Source organism: Labrus mixtus, chromosome 11 (genome assembly GCF_963584025.1).
Source record: "Labrus mixtus chromosome 11, fLabMix1.1, whole genome shotgun sequence".
NCBI lineage: Eukaryota > Metazoa > Chordata > Actinopteri > Labriformes > Labridae > Labrus > Labrus mixtus.
Genome location: NC_083622.1, coordinates 14,769,054 through 14,786,622, shown reverse-complemented (window position 1 = coordinate 14,786,622; position 17,569 = coordinate 14,769,054). Strand labels below are relative to the sequence as shown.

Sequence of the window (17,569 nt, the reverse complement as noted above, 5' to 3'; positions counted from 1 at the left end):
TTGCTGCAAACTAGGAATCAGTTAGATGTCATCTTCTAGGAACTGAAGAAAAAAGCACACAAGCGGGAATTACATCAAAACCAATTTGATGTCTGATTTTTTTTTCACTTTTAGGTCTGGAGTTTGAAGTTTTTAGAGATAATGTTCAGTGGTGAGTAAGTGTTTTAGTAGCCTTATCGTAGGAGATAGCACACTTTCTTGCTTCCATACAACATTGTCTCCACAAACGCAGCAAATTTCAAAACAAATCTAGTCCCATTAGGGATAATGACAAAAAATAACGGTGATTTCGCAAAAAAAGATAAATTGTAAAGTGGCTTTTGAAAAATTGCCTATTGCAAATAAATTGGAGTGAAAACACAGAATACAGGGTTGTGATTGGTTTTCTTGGGTTTTTTTTCATTATAAATTCTACACAGCTGGAACAAAAAAAAAGATACATCAACACACCACAGAGGTCACAACAGCGTACCACAAAATATACAGCATACAGCACAGAGAGAGAAAAAAGTCAAAAGCACTGAGAATTTCTTATTACAAAATCCAAAGAAAAAAAAAATCTCTCTTCTCTCAGAGCGAGTGGAAAAGCATGGGAAAAAAAAGAAAACTCAGTAGTTCCAAAATAAAAGAATCCCCTCCCTAAAAAAACAAAACTTTTTACCACAATATCTTTTATATAAAACATAAAAAAAGAATGCTCCAAGTTCACCTATCTATCTTCACCAGGTTTGCTAACAGTCAATATGGCAAGATCAGTAGACAGACATTAAAAAAATAAAATAAAAACGAGCCTTTTCGGAAGCGATAGTGGTTTGAGGTGACCTCTAACAAAGATCAAGGCCATTGGTTCCAGTGTTCAACGAAGTTCAAAAAGGGCACGTCAACCCGCTATCAGAGCTCTCTGGTGTGGACAGTGTAAGAGCAGAGAACAGAAAACACCAGTATTGCGTACCTAAACACAGAAACATTCCTGCTGTGACACTCAAAACTTTCATTTGGTAAAAATAAAAAGTACATCAGATTCTCCAGCAATAACCCCCAGATCCCTCCCACACCTTCCCATTCACTGCTCGATCAAACCAGAGTGAACCAATGCCAGGGATTTCTTCTTCAGGTGAATCTGTGAGATCTACGTCGCGTACCATGAAGGTCTCATTTTGCCGTCATGTGAAAAGAACAACACAGCAGGCTACAGTTTGTGATTGTCGATCGTTTTGCCCAATTCTACCTACTTTAAAGTGAAAGTTGATGATAATTGGGCCTTCTGAGCATAGCTGCTGCTGCATGCTGGGGGACTGGTTTCAACCAGAGACTGAAAGGCTGCAAAGGACTTGTGAAAAAGTGGTGGCAATCACAGTCCAACGCCAGCAGCGTAGTTACAACAGACACTCTGAGCTCAACATTAGCACGCTTGATAGACATGGTAATCAGTATTTGAATTTACAGAGAAAAACAAGAGCACACAGCGGAAAAAAAGAAAACAAGTGAATGTACTGACATAATATACATGTGTGCTGGAAATGGCAAAAACAAATTTGTACAACCTAATAGCTTGCTCGTTGGAAGTCGTTTTAGCTGGATTTAAAAAGGCAAGCAATCTTAAAAGGAAAGATTGGCGTTATTAAAAGCCTGGGCTGTTTCTGCAGAAAGCTAATTAGGGATATTGGAAAATGAAAAGAACATAAACATTCACAGGTGGCAAAAAATGCAATTAAACACACAGCGCTAAAGCGAACACAGAGCTTCTTTGAGCAGAAATGTTACAGCAATGTGTGCCAAACAGTGTGCTGAGGGGATTTAATGCTGAAAGCGTAAATCATCATCATGTTTTACTGATGTGTTTAAAACCGAATGGCAGCGTGTGATCATTTATCCCAATATACCTGACAGAGAGCACAGAATTTAAGTGCGGACTCCCAGACAGAGTAGAGGTTCTGTGTCATGTTTACACGTACACACACGCTCCCGAAATACACAGTGGCTTAATGGCATTTTGTGTTTCATTTGGGGTAGATAAGAGAGATTCTGCCACTGTGTTTGGATCGTGTCATACACACCTCGCTGTACAGTTCTACTCTGCAGAGGAGTCAACCAAAGATGTGTTAGGTGAATAAAAGATGATTATGTCAGCATCCAGTGTTGTCACATTTTGCACATGTATGGTTTTAAACCTGTGGTAGCGTAGATGGATGGACTTTCATCTTTAATGGTAAATCTAGCTTTAAGGAAAAGGAAAGAAACTCCATCCAAGAAGGTCTACCACAGGTTATAAAACAAGCACACCAATGCCAAACATGGTGCCCCCACCCTCCCTTAACATAACAAACACCCAACTCCAAGCTCCACATCTTGTTGCCCCCCTTCAGTCTAGTGTAGCAAAATAAAAAATAGCCCTGTTGTCTTCATAATGGTCCTCCTCCTTCCCTTCATCCCTCTGTCGCTTTCTGTCATTGTCCTGTTTCATCACTGTGAGAGAGAGAGGAGAGGAAAAAACACAAAAACAATATAAATATGCAGGATATTAGAGATGAATCAGTAGTGACTGATTAGAATATTAGAGAACCATTAGAAATGACTAAACCTGCTAAATGATGTTCATGACTCCAATATTTTTGGATACATTATTTTTTAGAAAAAAGTATGCATTCATGGTTCAATCATTCTCCAAAGCACATCCAATGAAGAATAATATTTAACTTGATAAAAAAAAATGCCTTCCACACACTTGTGTTCACAGCCCATGGAAACCTGCCTTGAAATTTTAAAATCTGTATGTGATGTCAAAATGTAATTCATCATTAAGCATCTACAAAACTCTAAGTAAAAATAAACATTAATAACTATCAGAAAACCTCGTTCAAAAACAGCTTATTCTGCAGCTTAGATCATTTCTCAGGACTGTGTGGGGGCATGGCAGCTCACGATCGACATATGTCAATCAAAATTCGCCCCCATTCATTGTGTATTGCAATCGTTCGACTCCCTGCTCGAAGCAGATAATTAACAGTAGGTCACCATTTGCATTGTAGAGTGGTTTAGCTTTAAAATAAGAACAAAAGGTGTTTTCAGACCACAGTTCTTTTGACTTTTTGAAGAGGAACTATAGCCCTGTTTCCACCGGAGGAACTATCCCCCAGAACTATGTACATTTGTAAGAACTATGTGCGTTTCCACCAAATCTACCAGGATAGAAATGTAGTTATGGGGTTGTGGAAGGAGTTTCCTGAGAACTACACAGCATGGGGACTTTTTTTCTGTCTACATTCACACCACCATGGTATCTACTCTGAAGCAGGAGCTAAAAAGGTTCCTCTAAACGGCGTTCTAGGAACTAAAATAGTTCATAGTTCCTGCGGTGCATAATCAATAAAAAAGGGGGAGCTTTCCAACAGTTCCTAGAACTATGAAAAAGTTCCTTCGGTCTGAAAACGCCTAATTTTAACAGTACAGGTGTTATATAACACAGTATGAAGCTTGCTGGGGTATGCAGGCTGCTTCATACAATGTTGTTTCCTCCTGCAACTGAATGGATGTTCATTTTTCACATTTGGCATGGAAGAAGGGATATGTAGAAGTTATAAAACATTTGATCACAGAATACTAAAATACTTCTGCAGCTGGCTTTAGAAGCTGTAAGCATCAGAAGCTATTGCCATTTCATCCATATCTTAGTATACTAACATATTCTCCTAAATAAATCTGTTGTAAAAAATGTACAGCCAAGATTTAATTTTGCAGTAAAAATTTAAACTGTCCATGGCTCGCAGCTCTGTAGCCTTTTAGAAGACAGCTTACAGAGTGATATTTTTTTCATGACATCTTTTGAAAGAAGCATCACTTTGTAGCATATGGAGAGGCCGACTTTAACATCTCCTCGTTTCATCCATTTCAAAAGCAAAGTGAAATGTGTCTGCAGTCTCTCTGCTATCCTGAAATGTCAGGCAGTTTGCTGTCGGCAGTTTTAGAAATCACATGAAACAAATCTCGCTTAAACTGACTTTTACATTCACATTAAATCTGTCTCTTCCATAAATGTATTGGTGAAATGTTGCACACATTTGTGAGGACACTTTCAGATAACTGTGTACAGCTGTCACACTCTGTCATTTAGGCTGCAGGGACAGCTTTTTGAAACATGCTCTATTTGAACTCAAACTGACTTGAGACAAACTATCAGCATGACTGATTCATCTGGAACACATTTCTGCTTACTGTAAAGCTCGTGTTTACGTCAAACTTATCGCTCATGAAGGATCTTTGAAGGCGGGTTTGTGTCTACATGATCATTTCCAGGCTTGTCCTGCTGCAACAAATCAGTTTATTGTGCATTTATGTTACTATTGCTTGCGTCTTCTCCTCCTGATAATCCGCATGTACTTAATTTTATTACATCTACCAGCTAAGGTAGAAAAAATCAAGATGACATGAATGCAGTCTTTGAATATGGCCGAGTATCTTGCTATCTGCTGCGATTAGAGCCTGCATGCGACAGGCCAAACAACAAACACTGACTAACGAGAAAATTATTTTTTACGTAAAGCCGTTTTCACATATGCACTCCGGATAATATCTAGATATTTACAGGAGGACTTCTCCGGAGATTCTCCCGAACTAGCCGTTCACATATGCTCCTCACAGCGGGGGACTTTCCCTGTCAGAGGGGAGGGGGCGCGGGGGATTTCCCAAGGTAAGACGTGACGTAAATTAACAACGTGGAAGTAGCGGCCGAAGCAACAGAGTCCGCTACACGGCGCTATAATGAGAATATTTGCCTTTATATCAATGCTATGTGTAATCCAATGGAGAGGAGAACAACATACTGACGAACAGAAAACAGAATGCAGCCGTTTAGTTACGTGCACGGAGATCGTAGTGGTCGCGTGCAGACACTTTAGCCGGTCACGATATAAACGTCACTCGGGTCCCATTGGCTCGAATTGAAAATCTTCGGAGTATATGCTGCTGCGTTCAGACATCAGCTCACTCGGATATTCTGCGGAAAAAATACTAGGGGTCTGGCTGGAGAAACTCCGGGTAAATTCGCGAAAAATGCGGCTGTTTGCGTTCACACATAGCCTAAAGAACCTCCGGGTAGCCAAATCTCCAGAGTTTTTCAGGAGATTTCCGTATGTGTGAAAAGGGTTTAAGATGCATCCTCAGATCAGGAGTGACTTTGTTTTTATTCACCACCACATCCTTACTGCTTGAAGTGTCTTTGACTTGTCCCTGATTACGATCAGGCTAAAGCATCATGAGGCATTTAAATGAATATAGAAACAAGTTCATCCTCAATTACTGTGCACTCCAAACTGAAAGACAGTTTAAAGGTCACATGTTAAGCAAAATACACTTTACCATGTTTTCTAACATTAGTATGTGTCCCTAGTCTGTCTACAAACCCCTCAATTATGAGGAAAGGCAATCCTCTCCGTCTTTTGCCTGCTCCACTTTTCAGAAAATGTGTGCGCAAACAGGCCGTTTTGGATATTTTCCCTTCATGACATCACAAAGGGCAGTAACCCCTCCCCCAGGTGGGTGACACTCCCTCACCTAGGTGTTTGTTCTGCCCTCTGAGTCTGCCTTCTCGCCGTAAACAATAAGGCATTTTGCAAGAAAGCCCAAGCAACCCAAGCCCTTCCAGAGAGGGTCGTGGTCAGAGACATCTTATTTGCATTTAAAGGTACAGACACAGAAACAGCCTGTTCTGAGCAGGGCTGAAATAAAGGGGTTTATAGGCATGATCAAATACAGGATCAGAGTGGATTTTTAGCAAGAAACTTCAAAGAGATTATATTTTAACTTGTTGAAATGGAGTGTAATATGTAACATTTAAGTCACACACATGTTCAAGCACCATAGTCAATCAGTTATAACTGTTGCTAACCTGTTCTGTTGGCGGTCTCTTGTTGAGGAGACCGGCTTCTTCGTTGGCTTTGTCTGTCTTCATCTCCACCACGATGTCGTTGTTCACCTCTCCACTGGCACTAAAATGAGAAAAGGAAGAAGAAGGAAGATGTAAAAAGTTATGAGCCAACTGGTGGATCAAGACATAAAGATGAACACTGGGTTGCCTTGGATATTGTTTCACTTCTAGGAGTCTGTTTCTAGTTTGCCAAATCTCTCTGCCTTTTGAGATATCCTTGCTAAAAATGAAAACACACTACAATGTAACTCTCTTCTTATAGAGAAGCTCACTCAAAGAGTCTGATGACAGATTGTTCTCCATGAGAGGCATTAGTGGTTATATTTAATTATTAGAAATAAAGCATTATTAACAATGCATAAAATAAATGATCCTTATATTCTGAACACACTATGTCAATGTTTGCCAGAAGTACTGGGTAAATTAAAGCCCAAACAACTGATTGTTCCGCCAATACATGGCTTTTTCGAAAAATGGGGAAGCCATTAGGGATAAGTCACATGTTGCTTGGCAGAATTTTTAGAAATGGAGCAATCAAGACGGTTGGCAGAAAGTTAAATTGAACAGCTTTGTAATGATTTGACTCTGATACTTGTAGAGAAATTGGCATTTTTTTCCAGAGAGCTTTTTCAGCTGCTTGAAATGTGCACATCGTTTAATTCTAGTGGATTTATTTAACCATTCATGCTTTGATACATTGAAGTTTCTATTTTTCAGTCACATTTTTCCCTCTTTATTGTCATGAAAAGATAATTTACAAGCTGGAGCCTACTTCACTTGTTTTATCATCACTGTTTTTCACAGAACCACTAATGACTCTAATTCATAAGAGTTTGTTTGCCATCTTTGTCACAAAGAACATCCTAACAAAAGGAAGACATTGCTGTTTCCAGTAAGTGGTTATTGAGACACATGAGGTAATTACTGTCAACATTAATCCCTTCTGTCCCCCCTTCCCTCCCTCACTCCTCTCTTGTCCACTCACACTTCCTTCTTGTCCTTCTTGCTGCAGGGCAGCTTGCTCTTCTTGTTCAGGAAGTAGATGAGGGCCACCAGCAGCAGGAGCAGCAGAACACACACCACCACGGCTATCACCACCCCGCTGGAGCCTCCCTGCTGTGTGTCAGCTACAGCGACGCAACGAAGGGACACATGGAGGGATGGATGTTGGGATGGATGGTTGGTGGGATGGACAGAGGTGGGAGGAAGGGTTTGGGGGGGGGGGGGGGGGGGTGAAGGATTGATTATAGTGAGGGAGGAGGGGAATCGGGTGATTTTTGATTCGGAGGGGGCATCATGAAGGGTGTAGAGTGATTATTTTGATTTGTGGGGTAAAAGAGGGGGAGGCAGGGGGAGGAAAATAATTTAATTTAGGGTACAGAGGGAAATGGTATGGGGAGGAGAGGTTTGGGATGGGGATGGGAATGGGGATGGATGGGTTCCAGATGAAGACAATGCGTAGTAGCATGGATAGATGGGTGGAGAGAAGGAGAATTGGGAGGTGGGGATTGGGATGTGGGGTTAGACTATCTTTTGAATGCAATGGCTGAAAAGTGATGGGACCCAGAAACGGGGCCTGAATACTCACAGATAATACTAAACAGGTGACCAGAGCCAGAAAACAACACTGAACATACTCACCCATCCACCTACACTTGTATCACTATACTTGTGAGGACATGACACCGAAATAGTTTAAGTGTTTTGTAGACTAGTACCAATAGAACGTTATATTTTGTTACTTGATTTAATTTGACATTTTGTGAAGTGTACTTCTTTCCTTTCTTTCCAGGAGTAAGAAGGCAAAATCAAACCCACTGAGATACCTCTGTGTTTAAAATTAAGCTTGGAGTAGCTAGCTTAGCTTAGCATAAAGACTGGAAGCAGGGGGAGAAGCTAGCTCTGTCTAAAGCTACAATAGAATCCATCTGCCAGCACCTACAGGTTACTAAGTTACACATTACCTCAAATTGTTTAATGTTTTTACACAGGTTTATGTTATGTAGTCTCCATTGGTTGCCTGGCAACAACATGGTGACAACAGGACTCAAGGAAAATTTGGTGCACAGATTTCTTGCTAAAATATCCTAAGGTGTCCTGATGAACAAGACTTAGTTGGTGAGGCTGTCCACAGTGTCCTATATTTTCTTAAATGTTTACTTGAGCCAGATTATTAGGTCAGGGTTTTTCAGCTGTTTAATCAGTATATACGATTAATATATCTCCCAACTTCAATTTGTAATGGACTGCATGTTTCCTAAACCAATATAAACTCAAGTCTCTCCTCTCAGCTAGAGTGATACAAGTACAGATACACAAACACTAGCTCTTTTAAACACAAATACATTCACCTGTGTGTGCACACAGACATCAATACACACACTGACTTACAGTTGTAGACAGACGCCATACACATGTCAAGAGCGTTAGCGATACAGACCTGACGTAAGCACAGGGTTTCCAGAGAGCAGCACTTTGAGAGAAAGAGAGTTTCTCAGTCTGAGTAGCATAGCAAGGCAAAGCAACTTTCACCGCACACATTTCACTGACAGCATATGCACACAAAAGCTAAGGTTAGGATATCTCACACACAGCACCCCGACGAGAGGAAACAACGATAAAGGTAAAGCGAGAAACAAGAAGGCAGTCGGAAAGAAGAGGTGACTAAAAAGGAGACACAGTGAGGAAGCAAAGAGAAGAAAGGAAGGAATAGAATAGAATAGAATCCTTTATTGTCCCCTAGGGGCCACAAAAAGTTGTAGTAGCATCCACAAAATATAGGACAGACATCATACAAAGGTGACAAGAGAAGAAGAATAACAATATACAATATCCACAGTGTTTGGTAGCAAGAGGGCAAATATACAAGATTACAGTACAGCAGAGGGAGAAGTGTGTGTGTGTGTGTGTGTGTGTGTGTATGTTTGTGTGTATTTTGTTTGTGTATGATGAGGGGCCGGTGCAAAAGGAGATGGGTGGATGGGGGGGGGGGGGATTTTCTAAATTAAAGGGTCTGTACATAAAAGAGTCCTGAGAGAAGAAGGGAGGAGAGGAGGAGGAGAAGGGAGAAGGCTCTACCTCTGTCGGCTGAGTTGTCAATTGCTGCAAGAGAAAAGAACAGAGGGGGGAAAGCAGGTTTTAGCTTGCATGATAATGTGCTAGTTAAAGCGCATATAAAACTGTATTTCTTTGCATTCGGTACATGTTAATCCAAATTTTGTTTACAATGATTTCCAAGTGATAGAGTTAGCAAAAGAAGATAGTGTTTAGAGTACAGGCTCAGTGCGAGTGAAACAGCAAAAGAAACTTGTGTCAGCTGAAAGTCCTTTTGAAGTTCTTAGTTTTTAGCTGGGAGCCAACAAACTAGTTCTAAGTTGCTATATAAGTTGCCAGGACATGTCACTGCTTAATCAAAACAGGAAGTCACTCACTCTGTCATTCAGCAACATTAGCCATAGCATAACTTGAAGGAATTGCACAGCTAGGGGGCAAACATCGTAGTACATTTACCTGAAAACTGCCAGGTAGCGATTTTTTCTTTCTTATTTCTCCTTATGTGGAGAGCTATGTAAGTTTAACATTCACAGTTTAGCCTGTGGGGCTATTTTATGCTAATGCTAACCTAGCTGTGATTACTTACTGCTACTGTTATTGGAATAACTTACTTTGAGATATAAGTATATTCTAAAATTGTTCTTTTGCATTTTATCAAGTTTCAAGTTCAGGCCTGCTGGCCAAATGCTATATTTTTTTAATTCTCCGAACATGTAATTTTAAGCTAACAGACGTTTTTAGCTTAGTTAGCTTCACAAATGTCACACCTGGCAGCTTCAAGGTTTTGAAATAAGTGACTTCTCTATATAGGCTAGTAGAACTAGTTTTTGTGTCTCCACTATGCAAACACTGATAGGCGGGGTGAGTTACAACCTTCAAAAATCAGTAAGTTCTAAAATCATAATTCTTGTCATCTTCAAATCAAATGAAATTCATGGGCTCAAAGCCAAAACACATTTCTGTACATGAACATCAAAAGCCGACAGTGAATAAAACAAAAAGGTGAAGGAGAGGGCGAGATAAGGAAGCCTCAACTTTCCTGTCATCTACAGAAACTGACCTCGTTTGAGAGATACCAGGAAGGCCTTGCTATCTGTTCCGTGCTCGTTGTAGGCCTTGCAGGTCACCCCGTCCTTCATGACCTCGGCTGTGGCTTGTAGGCTCACAGTGCTCACCACCTTGTTACCTTCCACTGACACGGACTGGAAATGGAAGGAGGAAAAATGTGACGTGAATTTCAACATAGTTCTTCATAATCTTTAGCGTATATTTGACACTTTTTGCAGGGATTTTTAAGTCTGACTCCCATCATTGTTGTCACTTTAAAGAGACTGTTATTCCACACTTGAGCTCATGATTCTCATTAATACATTGACAGCTGCTCTTTGGAAATTCTAAGTCATGCAAGATTAAATATATCTGAACATTCATCTTACATACATGCCACTTTGCTCCAGAAATTATCTGATTTTTTTTCCACCAGAATCTTCAAAGTTATATTTTCATTTTCACTTTTTTCCCAAGTAAAATTTCTATTTCAAAGCTCTGTTCCCCCTGTAGCTTCTTCATAGGGAATTTTTTTTTCAACCATATCACATCAATATGAGATTTAGGGTAAATAATACTTTCTGTTGCACAGCAAGAAGCTTTACTTCTTTCTTTTGAAGTTTAATATACCAGCCTACCAAGAGATAGATATTCAGATGACGTGAAAAATCCTCAAACTTCAAAAAATCAACCCCAATTTTAGCAGCAGTTATGTTTGTTTGGAATACAACTTAACTTCTGTATTTACAGTTAAATGTGTGCTTCATTCAATACTTTAGGAAGTAGCAATTACATGTGTTTACAGAGCGTTTTGTCTTGCTTGTTTTCACAGCCGTACCTCTTTTCCTGAGGGCTTCCAGGTGAACTGAGGGGCAGGGGATCCATAGGCAGAGCACTTCAGAGTCACCATGTCTCCTTCCTTCCCCACCTCTCCGACAGCGGGGGTCTCAATCATCGGCTTTCCTGGAAAGCGAGTGAGAAAGCACTTAAGAGGGGGAACTCCTTGTGTATAAACAATACAGAAACAGCTCCAACACACTTATTCAAACACTGTCAATTTGTTTCAGGCTATTTCAACTTCATAAAATGAACGCCCTTGCTCTTAAAGAAATGAGAAACAGTTGAAGAAGTCATCTTTAGTGATAGAAATATTAAACATCCAGGCTTACATTCACAGAACTTGTAAAGTTAAATCAGCATCTGGCATGTTAAAGTAAAATGTGCTTAATTTGTATAAAACACAGAAAAGCCTTTCTGCTATCTTCAATGTGCAAAAAACAACTCTCAAACAGTGCATGCTGGGAAGTCTACTTGTATGCTTATATTGTTCAAAAATCTTCCAGCAGTCTATTCCTCTGAAGAATGCATTCTTATGTTTTAAACTGGTTTTAAATATTAATAAAATATTTGAAGTTGAATGAATTTAAATGATCAGAAACGTACACTTTTAGATTTAGTGCATTTACAGTGCATAGTGCAGTAGATATGCAGGAAACCACACCTACAACCAGTTGGATCCACTCACTACTCAACCTCCTTCCTCTGACTGAAACAATACCCAGCACACACCCTGACACCAATTGTTGCAGATGTGTGATTGAATCGTTTTCTAAAGTCCGTTTTTTTTTGGTTTTCCTGAGGTGTGCTCTGCATGTGGGTCAATGAGTCTCTGTGTACATGTTTTTACGAGTGTGTTACCTTTGACAGTGAGGTTGACACTAGCCTGAGATGTCAGCCCTGGCACGGATGGTAGGGCTCCGACACACATGTACTCTCCAGCTTTATCATAGGAAACATCTTGTATGGCCAGCAGGCCGTCCTGAGAGAGCACCTCTGAGCCCTGGAGGAACACACACAGACGCACACACACACACATACACACATTTAGCCTCATCCTTCTATTCTCTCTTGCTTCTTTCTGTGTGTACACATGAGAGCAGAAGAAACATTTTAAATCTGTTTTGAAGTGTGTGCTATGCTGGGAAAGCAGAAACACAGCCTTCACACACACACACACACACTGTTCAGAAACACCGTGATAACAAATCAGAGTCAGTCGGCCATGATGAACCTGTCTCTTACAATTCCTCTCATATTCTTCTCATAGGAATTGGTCTTACTGAGAACAAAGACGATCTCTACCTAGAAAACCAGCAGCCGGTGAGTTTCTATCACCCGCAGGAGACACAACAATAGATACACAGGCTACAACAACAGGCCTGACACTGGAGGAACACTCTGCACATAACAAGAGGAGGAGAGAGAGATGAAGAAAAATATCAAAACAATCCACTATTTCTCCAGTGTTAGAATGCTGAGTCTCTACAAAAAGACTACAAGAGTAAACAAATCGTCTTTTCTTTGGTACCGTATGTTAACTGGAGAAAATGGATTTATATTTTATGTTTTGTCCACAGAAAATACAAACCAGGAGGGCTTTTTGTTGCAATGAAATATTAGTTTTAACTAGCTATGTACAGTATAAAAACTCAAAATAGTTGAATTCATCTTTTATTTTTTAACAATACAGCAAATTTTAAAGGTTTTGAGTCACACAAAAGAGTTCTGCTGCTACTGTTAAACTGAAATCATTCATAACCATAGACTTTATAAAAGATGGGCATAGTCTAAGGCTTTCAGCCATTGGTTTCTGAAGGGGTGTAATGAGGCCCAGATAGCGGCCACCATATTGGAACAACGACAACTATTGTCAATCTAGAAACACCACCTTTTAAAGATAAATTAGTGGTCTCTGAAAATTACTTTAAGCCGTTTTCACATATGCACTCCGGATAATATCTAGATAATTACAGGAGGCCTGATCCGGAGATTCTCCCAACCTAGCCGTTCACATATGCTCCTCACAGCGGGGGACTATCCCTGTCAGAGGGGAGGGGGCGCGGGGGATTTCCCGAGTGTAACAGAGTTAATGATTCCACTTGCCATCACTTGGCATAGAATGTCTTTATTTGACTATTTCTGTTGTTTAAATACTGTTTATAATTAATTCTAATGAGTATCCACTGGGACTCTGTGTAACATGAGCGCCCTCTGCTGGTGCCCCTGCAGACTTAAGCGGTGCAGCCCGTGTATCTTTGCCAGTCTGCACTATGCTGTCCCCGTGATTAAACGGCGTGCTGGTGCCAAGTAAAAGTGTTTGCCTGATTCATCACACAACGCAAGAGAGAGTACACAACCGCTACACAAGGTAAGACGTGACGTAAAAAAACAACGCGGAAGTAGCGGCCGTAGCAACAGAGTCCGCTACACGACGCTATAATGAGAATATTTGCCTTTAGATCTATGCTATGTGTAATCCAATGGAATGACAACATCCACAAGAGAGCGGAGAACAACATACTGACAAACAGAAAACATAATGCAGCCGTTTAATTACGTGCACGGAGATCGTAGTGGTCGCGTGCAGACACTTTATGCACCGTGCGGCAGTCACTGTATATAAACGTCACTGGGGTCCCATTGGCTCGAGGTGAGCTCGAGGTGAATCCTCCAGAGTATGTGCTGCTGCGTTCTCACATCAGCTCACTCTGACTTTCTGCAGATAAAATACTAGGGGTCCGGCAGGATAAACTCCGGGTAAAATCCGCGCGAAAAATTTGGCTGTTTGCGCTCACATATACCCTAAAGTCCCTCCGGGTAGCCTAATCTCCAGAGTTTTTCAGGAGATTTCTGTATGTGTGAAAAGGGTTTTACTGTCACCTTATTGTGAGCTAACGACAAGTTTTGCCTTTACCTTCCTCGGGTTCGTACCAGAGTGCGACATGGACTACTGAGTTATTTTTCATTGTATGTTCCTGCAACTGAGCGGCACCAGAGAACAAAGGTTGGCTGTGCATTTGGTCATTTAGATCAGGCTGCAAACATGTTTATTTCTTCTATAAAAATTGACATTTTAATATGGACCCTAATGGGGATTCCTTGTCTTTTGGAGACAGCCTCAAGTGGACACTCAAGGAACTGTCGTTTTTTTGCACTCCTGCATTGGCTTCATTTCTACTGAACTTGTTTGACAGTTCTAAAGGTTTATGATTCATTTTATGATAAGTCATTAGTATAGGATAAAATATCATAAATAACAGTGCATAATTTGCCTTGGTGTTTGGCTTTACTTCCTCTTAAAATGGAACAAACAGCCGTGTCTGACTGCAGTTGCTGCAATTGGACACAACACAACGCAGCCTCTGTCTATAGGCCACAACTGTCTTAAGAAGGATTGTTGTGTTAAAAGGCTGCAGTGTCGTACAACAGCTGCACACAAAGTTACCGTATGTATTGCACTATGATAGTTCGCCTTATCCAGTGAGGAAAAGAAATGTTGATTAAAAACTATCAGTGTTGAAGCCAAACCAGAATCACATAATGTCCAAATGAGGAGCTGCAGGAGGGACTTCATTCTTGTTATTTATCTGTCTTAGACATAAACAGATAGTTGTGTTTATATGTAGGAATGATGGGTTTGCTTTTTAAAATAACTGTTATCTGGGAATGCTCAGAAAGAATTCCATGCATACATTCTTAAAAATAGACCACTTTCCCATCAAAGTGAAAAGGAAAAGGGAGTGAAGATAAGGAAAAGTGATTGAGCATACCTTCTTCCATTGAACGGTGTGCTTGGCAGAGCCCTTGGTCGTACACATCCACTGCACCTTGTCTCCAAGCGTGACGACCTGAGACTCGGCAGGGATCACTTTCACTGGGTCGATATCTGACAGCAAAGACACAGAGACAGGTACATGAAAGTTGAGTCTTTCAATACATCTGGAGGGACATCCAGGAAGTTTCTCTTTTCAATCAAAGAGCTTCTCATCTCTTTAACAACCATGTAATACGATGGTTAGGACAGCCGTACTCAGCTGAATAGTTTGCTCTTATTGCAAGTAAAAAGCTAATGCACTTCCCTGAAGTTAAGCCTATTTCTAAGGCCAAGCTAAGCCTGATCCATGCTACTTGTAGTACATCCCCACGTTATGTGTGTGATAAGATCAAACTAGAGAGTGCAGTTGGGAAAACATTAAAGAAAGAAATTAACTGTGAAAAATTGAATTGGATTTTGGCCTCCTGACAGGATTCCATTTAAACTTAATTCCTTTTTTCCCCCCGTGTTCGTTCTTTGATTCACAATTAAAAACATTTTTTACAACAAAAATTGGGAAACTCGACAAACAGAGGGTTGATTGTTTTTGATGTGTCTTTACTTTAATCTGCAATTTTGTGTGTCTGTCTGAGTTTTTTGTTTGGCAGACTCACAATTGACAGTGAGGGTGATAGTTCCAGTGAGGTCAGCCTCCAGGTTGTCGAAATCTGTTGCTGTGCACATGTACACGCCATCGTCTGAGCGTTTGACAGATTTGATGTTTAGAAGACCACCCTCTCCGCTGACTGCTTTACCCTGGAGGAGAAGGAGGAGGAGAGAGGAAAAACTAAGTGGGAGAGCTACAAAAATATTAAATTTTTAATTTTTAAAGGGGCTAGAGACGAAAACAGCAGAATAAGGATGTGTCTCTGTCTATAAAACATATTAAAATATTAACATGAAATGCAAGCGTACATCTTTAGCGAAGTCAAACTCTGGCTGAGGGTTTCCGTCAGTCTCACACTTCATGGTTACAGAGTCGCCCTCTTTGACAGGATCAGTGTTGAGGAGGGAAAAGGTCGCCTTCTCAGAGGGATCTAGATGGATGAGAACAGATATGAAACAGGTGAAAATACATTTACTCTGTCATACTGCGTGTCATCAATGAGAGATGTGCAATACATTCCAGAGGAATACAGTCGTTTTTGTATTCCCATCATTTTCCTTAGCTCATTTTAGCTGACTAAAGATATGTAACATGTAACATATGAAATAGATCCATGAAGGGGAGATAGCACTGATAGCTGCTTGTTTACCACATCAAATTCTAAAAGAGGCGATTGAAGAGTGTCTTACAGATGCATACATAAATCGTTTAAGCAGATCAAAGGCCTTGCTAAGTCTTAGTGGTTGTAATGACATTCCGACTTTGTACTATTTATCAATTTGCTAATTTGAGCATGATAAATGCTAATGCTGTAAACGTTATACCCACTGTGTGAAGTGTCCCACCATATCTTCATGGTTTGAATTAATGATTCATTTGTGCAGGTCATGTTAGGGTTTACATACCTGCACAGTCATAGCTCATTGACTTGTGAAGTAATATAGCAGAGCAGATAAACACACAACAGCAAAACATTATATTGTGAACTGGAGGCTTGGAAAGTGACGCTGCACATCAGGAAAATTATTATTTTTATGATTTCTCAATGATCTGTCCCTTTTTCTCATCAACCCTGTATCAGCCCGGTCTGGGTTCCTTGATGACAACGCAGCTAGCTTGCAGTTTGAAGTCCCTGAAATTTGAGTGCACTGTCTTGACAAGAATTGGATGAGAAGATCAACAAATCCAAATATACAGCTACTGCCTGCAGGTAGCTTAGCTTTGCATAAAAACTGGAAACACGTGGAGACAGTTAGCCTGGGTCTGTCCAGAGGTAGCAATATCAGCCTACCAGTACCTGTGGACCCCACAAACCCAAACTCATGTCCCACCCCCTCCACTCACAGTTGAGATTAATTGTGATGGTGTCTGACTTCTTCTGTTTGTTCTGGCCTTCCAGCATGCTGTACTCCACGGTGCACTGGAACACAGAGTCTTTGTCCGCTTTTGTCGGCTGCATGTACAGGGTGCTCTTGATGGTCAAGAGACCGGAGGCCTCCTTTACTACAGAGGGAATCATGTAGGTCTCTAAAAGAGAGTAGGGATTGGGGAAGGAAGAGCCAAAGCATACAGATTATCTTCTGATTGGAATTACATTTATCACATCATGTTTTTACATGAAATTAAAACAAACAGCCGTACTCTCTTTCCTGTCCTTGATTTCAGCCAGGGGCAGACCATCCTTGAACCAAATGATTCTTGGCTGTGGATGTCCATTTTTCGACACACAGGTACCGATCTGAAATGTGGACAAACGGAAGCCAATTTTAAAAAACTTGTTTTCACTGTCTCAATAAAAATCAGAAAACATGCAGGTTGCAAACACTGTAATTTAAGATTTTCTGCACACCTCAGAGCTGGTAGTCTCTCCTGCAGTGATGGCCTGACTCGACGGCCTCGTGAGTTCAGGCTTCTCTGGAGCAACTGAGGCAGGAAAAGGGAGGGAGGAAGGGAGGGAGGGGGAGAAATCATTATTATATCATTATGATTCACTGGAAGGAAAACCTTTAACATGGACTCATGCACACACAAACTCACACACTCCGCTTCCACACATGCAGACCATCCCACATGCCTGCTGACCTTGCTAATTAAGTGGAGCAGTAAATATTCTGCTCCACAGTATTCCACTGTGACCCGGTTCACGAGCTGATAAGGGTCAAATAACAACCAAAAAATAGAAGCAAAAACAGAGCTACCTCCTCTCTGGCTTACACACACACACACACACACACACACACACACACACACACACACACACAGACACACACACACACACACACAG

The 17,569-nt window shown here is 40.8% G+C and overlaps 1 protein-coding gene across 2 annotated transcripts in view; it reads right to left on the bottom strand.

Annotated features, from left to right (window-relative positions):
- Positions 1-365: 365 nt before the first annotated feature.
- Positions 366-17,569, bottom strand: part of bcam (basal cell adhesion molecule (Lutheran blood group)) — a 54,926-nt gene continuing 37,722 nt past the window's right edge. The window contains exons 4-17 of one of the 2 annotated variants that reach the window (XM_061050206.1): positions 17,135-17,208; positions 16,927-17,023; positions 16,630-16,812; positions 15,594-15,715; positions 15,293-15,434; positions 14,635-14,750; positions 11,723-11,864; positions 10,863-10,987; positions 10,038-10,179; positions 9,002-9,025; positions 8,364-8,396; positions 6,909-7,050; positions 5,885-5,984; positions 366-2,466 (exon numbers count right to left, since the gene is read on the bottom strand). In XM_061050206.1, the coding sequence (XP_060906189.1) occupies positions 2,464-2,466; positions 5,885-5,984; positions 6,909-7,050; positions 8,364-8,396; positions 9,002-9,025; positions 10,038-10,179; positions 10,863-10,987; positions 11,723-11,864; positions 14,635-14,750; positions 15,293-15,434; positions 15,594-15,715; positions 16,630-16,812; positions 16,927-17,023; positions 17,135-17,208 (1,445 nt within the window). In that variant the 3' untranslated portion in view covers positions 366-2,463. The remainder of the gene's footprint in view (positions 2,467-5,884; positions 5,985-6,908; positions 7,051-8,363; positions 8,397-9,001; positions 9,026-10,037; positions 10,180-10,862; positions 10,988-11,722; positions 11,865-14,634; positions 14,751-15,292; positions 15,435-15,593; positions 15,716-16,629; positions 16,813-16,926; positions 17,024-17,134; positions 17,209-17,569) is intronic. The other variant, XM_061050207.1, reaches the window with a different exon arrangement.